This window comes from Lepisma saccharinum, chromosome 20 (genome assembly GCF_977018435.1).
Source record: "Lepisma saccharinum chromosome 20, izLepSacc3.1, whole genome shotgun sequence".
Lineage (NCBI taxonomy): Eukaryota > Metazoa > Arthropoda > Insecta > Zygentoma > Lepismatidae > Lepisma > Lepisma saccharinum.
This window is the reverse complement of record NC_139248.1, coordinates 17305006-17312848: the sequence shown is the minus strand read 5'-3', so window position 1 is coordinate 17312848 and position 7843 is coordinate 17305006. Positions and strand designations below refer to the sequence as shown.

At 38.8% G+C, this 7843-nt stretch overlaps 1 protein-coding gene across 1 annotated transcript; it reads left to right on the top strand.

The window, feature by feature from the left end:
* The first annotated feature begins 424 nt into the window (after window positions 1-424).
* On the top strand, window positions 425-7452 carry LOC146003607 (uncharacterized). The gene is made up of 2 exons (XM_083141919.1): window positions 425-703; window positions 6897-7452. The coding sequence occupies exons 1-2, from the start codon at window positions 482-484 to the stop codon at window positions 7413-7415; spliced, it is 741 nt and encodes a 246-aa protein (XP_082998045.1). The 5' UTR covers window positions 425-481; the 3' UTR covers window positions 7416-7452.
* Window positions 7453-7843: the final 391 nt, after the last annotated feature.

Below are 7843 nucleotides of genomic sequence, written 5' to 3'. Positions count from 1 at the left end.
TGTCTACGTAGTCTATGTAAACTACAACCCAATGTAATCTACGCGTAGATTACGTGTAGACAACGCATGTAGACGTAAACTTATAGTGTACGGCACATCACTGGTGCCACCTGCTTCAAAAATGACTCGAAACGAGAAATTTGGCAACGCAGAATACCACGAGAATTTCCCCTCACCACGGCAACTGGAGCAAGCCGATTGGTTCAGCGGTTCATGTGATCCTCCCTGGCATTCGACGCAAAAGACAAAAAATAGAATTTTGAAGTTTCTTCTTTCACCGAACAGGGTTTTGAGCCGCGTGGACCAGGCGGGAAAATTACGAAAACTGCATGATTTTTCCTTCAATCTTTGCCAAAGCATATTGTACGAGCGATAAAAGTAATTTATTTGGAACGGAAACAAATTAAACGAAGAGTAGCGATTGGAAAGTCCGTCCTCCTTGATAATTTCCACTTTGCGGGGTGGAGGAAGGGGAAGGCTAATGGAAGACATGGGTTCTTCTTTTCTTCCTCTGTTCCTGCAGATAAGCTCGGTGAAAGGAGAAATTACGAGAATCGGACGTCAAAGGGTTTCAAACAGGGGACAAGACCTTGTTCGCTATCACCACTTTCCAGTTACCTTCTACCAGAGAATACTCACCGCCCCTAAGAACTGGAGAAATCAGAAGCCTTGTGGATCAGCTGGAAGAATGGACCTGACTTGGGTAAGTCTGCTATACTCGTACAAGAATTAGAAAGAATTATATCTGATCTAGTGGAGGTACTTTTAAAAATGAGTAACTGTAGCTCGTTACTTTTTGAAACGAGTAAATGAAACCCGTTACTTCATGAAATGAGAAACTGTAAATCGTTACTTTTTTAAACAAGTAACTCTAACTCCTTACTAACTCGTTACTTTTTAAATGAGCAACTGTTAGTTGTTACTTTCGAAAGCGGTAGCTCACTCGTTACTTTTTTAAACAAGTAACTCTAACTGTTAATTTTTAATGGTCCCTCGTTACAAGAAACTTTTTGCCAGTTAGCGTATACCCTCACAGTGGGACAGGGGGGCATTGCACCTCCCCAACCTTGTACTGAAATGAGTTCTAGGGGGCAAGGGAGGGGGGCAAACATTGACGGCCAAGTGTACCTGCAGGGGGCAATTACAGCACACAACTTCAAATTTTATGCAAATAAAAATACTTTTCGTAAAATTTTCTTGCTCCCTTCGCTCGCAATCCCTACTTTTCTTAGTCTTGTCAAGTTTAGAACGGCAGCTAGGGGGCGGCTGGAGTCGGCCCTGGGCGCCGAACGATCTAAATGAAAATAAGTTTTAAGATTGATTTATTTATTTTTGGTTTTAAGTCCACTTTACGCACAGAAAGGCTAATCGGGACTGGACCTACAGTTTAAAGTGGGATCCGAACCACTGTGCCATGTGCCTCCACCGGGTATCGAACCTGGGACCCCTTGATCAAAAGGCGACGATGTTACCATTACACCATCGGGGAGGCACAAAATTTGTAAATGATATAATGCCATGACGATCCGTGAAATTATTTGCGCCCTATTAAATCAATATTGATTACAGCCTGCAAAACAATTGGATCCAAAAATTTTCTTGCTCGCTTAGTTCGCAGTCTATCATTCTTCTCTGTAATGCATTCTAGATTTCCAGACATAGAAATAAGATTTGTCTTAATTGATTTTGTTTTAAATCCATGAACAATTGTTTTGAGGAAAGGGAGCGTGTACATTTGAGAGACAATTTATGTAATTTTTGCTGTTGGTTTATTGTGAGATGGATGAATTGGTTGTGTAATGTATTTAAATAATACCATATATGTTGTATATAATATATATTAAAGAAACTTTTTGCGTACACAATTTAGTGTTCACGTGTGAAACATATATCTTGCATGAAAGTTATACATGTTAATGTAAAAAAGAATTGTATTTGGTATGCATTTATCAAGCATTTTCTGTCTTTCAAAAATAGTTTGTGTTTGTTTTCCATTATTAATGTAAAATTGAACGTGTTGAAAAAATAATTCAAATCAAATGCTTTAGCACCAACTGCTACCCCCTTTTTGCATAATTTACTAGGGTAATAACGTATTTGATCATACTGCTGCTGCTACTACTACTAATAATAATAATAATGTTGGTCCCGGGTTCGAATCCCGGCTTGGGCATGGATGTTTGTGAGTGTTCATTCATCAATTTCATTATATCATCACTCATCCCCATCTTCGCAAATTAGCCAAATGTTGCACAAGAAGCGAAGTAAAATAAAGCAAATCAATAATATAATGTTATAATAATAATAACATTATTATCATTAGCATTACTATTAGTAAAATTATTATTATTATTATTATTATTATTGGTACATTTATCCTGGCATCACTCATCCCCATCTTCGCAAATTAGCCAAATGTTGCACAAGAAGCGAAGTAAAACAAAGCAAATCAATAATATAATGTTATAATAATAATAACATTATTATCATTAGCATTACTATTAGTAAAATTATTATTATTATTATTATTATTGGTACATTTATCCTGGTACTTGAACCCCCCCCCCGCAGACAAAAATCCGTGGTTGCGCCTCAATACTCTCTGACAGTGCCCCTGCACTGTAGCATCTCAATGCTAAGCCTTGTCTACCAAGAGAAAGTATACTTACTGTCTTTGCCACAAACCCCCAATTTAAGCAACCAATCGCCGCCACTGCTCTCTGAAAATTTTTGGACTACATCACAAATGTTGTTCCAAAAATGAGCGGTGTGTACTTGAGATATGAACCAATATCTTTTGTAGAAACCAAATGACTTCCTGCCCGGCGAAGCCATTTAGTTCCGGAAAACATGTCGAATCACGACTAGACGAGTACGATCCTGCAATTATCCGCCGCAGAGGGGCGTCGGAATCAAGTGATTACACACTCAATTACAAATTCACGCCATCTTGCGTCGCTCTCACCTCGGCAATCTTCGTCACGGCTCGTCTTCCTTCCCGAACTTTGAACTCCCCTTTCGCTGCATAAGGCTGTATGTAATTTGAGCGTCAAAGCGTGAAGATTCCAAATGAAATCTCCACCCTGAGAAGATAATTCAAGGTGGACGACGACACGAATGCCTGAGCAGCTTCCACGAATTGTTCTGGGGTGAAATCTCGATGCAATAAACTCACACAGAGAAGTGATTGAATAAATGTCCGCTAGATGGGGTACAACTTTTTATTAATATAATTTTTCTATTCATTCTATTCTATTTTTGATTGATTTATAGCATATCCATGAAGTTTAATAATAAGTAATTACTGTTATGTTCTTCTAAGTGGATATGCTTCTTACAGATAGAATCAGTTAATAATCGGCCATATTCTAGCAAAACATTCAGACGAATATTTAAGCTGGTAATATATATACCTGGATGCGTTGTGACGAATAAGTTCATGGAAGTTGAAGTCACAGAGTTCAAGTCCAAGTGGATAGGCAAAGAATGTCACGTTCAAGACATTTGTGGAATAGGAAGATTGTTACATAAACGGATTAGTACATTCGTGTCGTGAAATATTGAACATTCCGGCAACGGACAGAATATTGAGTAGTAAACACAAAAAATAGTTTAATATTTTAAAAAAACACTCGGTACATCTACTTATATTTAGAAAGGGTAAATAAAGGGCTTTCCAATAAGAATGATATGATTTTGAAATGAACTGGCAACTATGCTTCAAATGTTATAACTGTCACTAGTTGCCATTGGTGTTTAGTATACTGTGACAATGCATCATGGCTAAATACACGCTTCAAGAACGTTTAGTTCTTATCCAAAGATTTTGTGAAAATAGACGTTCTATTGAACTTGAAACGGATCATAATTTTGGGCCAAAAATTATCTTCTCAGATGAAGCTCATTTCTGGTTAAGTGGATATGTTAACAAACAAAATTGTCGTTTTTGGTGTGAAAACAATCCACAAGAGATTCACGAGAAGCCCTTGGACCTGCAAAAGGTTGGTGTGGTTTATGGCATGGTGGCATCATCGGACCATTTTTTTTTCCCAAAACGAGGTAGGAGATGCAGTTACAGTGACTGGTGAGCGGTACCGATTGATGGTAACAGATTTTTTTGTGGCCAAATTTAGATTAAATTGATTTGGAGTACATGTGGTTCCAACAAGACGGCGTCACATGTCACACTGCTAATGACACTATCAACGTATTGCAAGAACAGTTTGGTGAAAGGATAATTTCAAGAAATGCAACTGTTAGTTGGCCTCCAAGAAGTTACGATTTAACTCCATTAGCTTGCTTTTTGTGGGGTTATTTGAAATCTATAGTCTATGCAAACAGACCACGAACCCTTGATGTATTAAGATTGAACATCGAACGCTGCATTCGTGACATTAGGCCAGAGTTATTGCACAGTCATCGAAAATTGGGTTCATTGAATTCACTCGTGTGCACAAAGTCGATGTGTTTTTCAGAACATAATGTAATAAACTATGCTTCAAGATAATATTAAAAGTTGATTGATTGATTGAGCTTATTTTACTTCGCGTTTTGTGCCTCTTGGCTAATTTGCGAAGATGGGGATGAGTGATGAAATGATGAATTTGATGAATGGACATTTACAAACAACCAAGCCCGACCGGGATTCGAACCCGGGACCCTTGGCGTCGCAGCGCGATGTGCTAACCACTCGGCCACAGGGTCGGGCAATATAAAAAAGTGTGGTTGGTTGTATCTGAAATAGTTTTTTTTTTATTATTTCATCGTTCTTCTTGGAGAACCCTATCTTTGATTTTGTTATTTAGCGTCGGTTTTCAGCCACGTTTGGCTAATCGTGACGATATAAAAAGTGATGATATGATGAATTTGATGAAGAGGCGCTAACAAAGAGCACCCATGCCCAATTCGGGATTCGAACCCGATACCCCTACTGCGGCGGATAATTGCAGGATCGTGATAACCACTCCGCCACGGAGCTAGGCGCAAGGGTAAATAAAGAAGTGAAGTGAAAATAAAGGAATCGAGTAATACAACGTCAGTATAGGACAATTTGGTGCTACCAATCCATATGCTCTAAAACTGAGATCCATATCACATCTAAATTTGGTCCTGTTTTCCGCGATAAAAAGGATGAATGATGATGTGATAAAGCAGACGAAAGAACAAGGACATGAAGAACCAGAATTGGACTCTGTAATGATGATCGTGTTGGATCTCTCTACATAAACTACAGGGTGTTTCTACAGAAACGCCGTGATTTCAAATGATATTTTAAAATATTTATGATAAGTACCCCCAAAAAAATAATTACATAATCTGATAGAGAAAACGCAAAAGTTCAATGGAAAACATGTTCGAAATGTCCACCTTGACGATTTATCACTTCTTGCACCTGGTTGCACATGTTGTCAAATACCTGACCAAGGGTTGCACGAACTAACTTGTGCAGTACACTGTTCGATGTTTGCTTTCAAATAATCTAGTTATCGCAGTTTCTCGTTTGAAAATTCCCTGCTTGAGGAAACCCTACAAGAAATAGTCACACGGGTTTAAATCAGGGCTAATTGGAGGCCACTGTAAACCATTTTGAAACAAATGTTTGTAGCGATTGTCAGGACAGGTTGAGTTGTATGTGGCGTAGCTCCGTCTTGCTGGAACCGTTGGTGACGAATTGGACAACGTTTCCGCCGAAGACCAGGAATGAAGTGTTCCTGCAGCATTTGAAAATAATTTTCTGATGTGACATAGCCATAAAAAAAAGAAAGGTTCAATCAAGCCACGTTTCGATACACCACCATACCAAAACCTTTTGTGCGTACAGAGGTGTCTCCTTCGTTTCATGTGGATTATAGGTTGCCAAAAAATAAATTTTAGACTTTTGTCAATCATAATATATACAAATTATTACTGTGAATATACTAAATATTTTTTTAGGGTCAATTGAAATCACGGCGTTTCTGTTGAAACACCCAGTATATAATTTAAATATTCACTATGTAGCCTACACAGGGTGTATCATAAGTAATAGCGCAAACTGACACAGGTGAAAGTACACGATAATAGAAGCAAAAAAGTTTAAGTAAACATGGGTCTGCAAAGGAGCCGTTTTCGAGATAATAGCGAATGTGTGATTACAAGCCGCCACTGACTTCATTGTTTGTAAACGATGTCCTTGTTGGTAAAATGCTAATAATGTGTGCGAATGTGTGGTTACATGCCGTCATTGATTGCATTTTGTAAACACCGACTGCTTTACTCCTTGCGCGGTCCGTTTACAAAACAGAACATTTCTGAGAGGGGGCGCACACATTATTAGCATTTTACCAACAAGGACATCGTTTACAAACAATGAAGTCAGTGGCGGCTTGTAATCACACATTCACGATTATCTCGAAAACGGCTCGTTTGCAGACCCATGTTTACTGAGACTTTTTTGCTTCTATTATCGTGTACTTTCACCTGTGTCAGTTTGCGTTATTACTTTTGAGACACCCTGTATATACCACAACAATACCTTGTGCACAAAACTCATTTTAGACTTTCTTATTTTTATGTAAATATAATAATATCGAATTAAGTTATTTTACGTCACATATCTTCAACTTTTGGCTAATCGCGACGATGATGATGAGGGGATAATATGATGAAATAGATGAAGGGACACTCACAAAGAACACCAATGCCCAAGTCGGTATTCGAAGCTGGATCTTCGGATTTCTAGCGCGCTACGCTAACCACTCCGCCACGGAGGTCGACTAGGTTTAATAATAATAATAATAATAATAATTCTCTCTTTAGCACGTCGGTCTTGTTGGTAATTCGGGTTTGGAACTCCAAGTTAAATATGCCATTGTTTATAACAATAACGCTTGTAACAATGCCCTTTATATTTCCAGATCCTATTGACCTTTTTCGGATGCACAGTGGCGCTCGCGACGGCAGAAACTGAAAACAAGGAACAAGTGGTTCCACCACCACCTACTGAAGGCGACCTCCAGGCCGCCGGTTCGACCCTCAACGGAGGCCTCGGTCTCTTAGGATTGGGTGGACTGGGAGGTATCGGGTTCGGCCTAGGCCTAGGTGGAGGCTTGGGTGGCCTAGGCGGAGGTTTAGGCGGCCTAGGTGGGGGCTTGGGAGGTCTAAGCCCCCTTGCAAGCAACCCTCTGGCGGCTCTTCTCCTAAGCGGATTTCTTGGGAACGGAGCTTTGTATGGAGCTGGGATATACCGTAATCCTTACCTTGGTCTTTTGCTCAGTCAATATGGCCGATACTTGCCTTTTGGACAAGGTCCGTATGGAATCTATGGCTACACAGCTACGAATAATTTTCAGAACAACAAGCCATTTGGAGCCTACAAGTATGAAGATCGTAATAGAAGATTTGATGAGCATGGACATACAATGATTGTTGCTTGATTCTATTGTTACCGTTTCTTTTTGTTTGAACTCTTGACTCTGTATTTAACGTTACTGTTAATAAAGTGTTATTGTAAACTGACGTATGATTTTACGTATGATAATCAAGTGTCCGTTTTTTGTGTTTTTATTCTACGTCACTTATCTACGGTCAATTTCCGTTTACCTACCGTAAAAGCAATTAGCCTGGCCGTTTATTTTAAGAATCAACGGCTATTATTGTAATTTTAATTATGCATTTTTCAAAAAAGTATATTCATGATGCTCACGACTGTAATTTATAATCACCATATATCTTTATGCATGATAAAATATTGAAGTTTGCATTTGAAACTTCCATTATGTGTCTCAATGCTGCACTATAGGTACATTACACACTTTGAATGGTTGTAATGTCATAGTTTATTAAGATACAATTCATTTTCAAA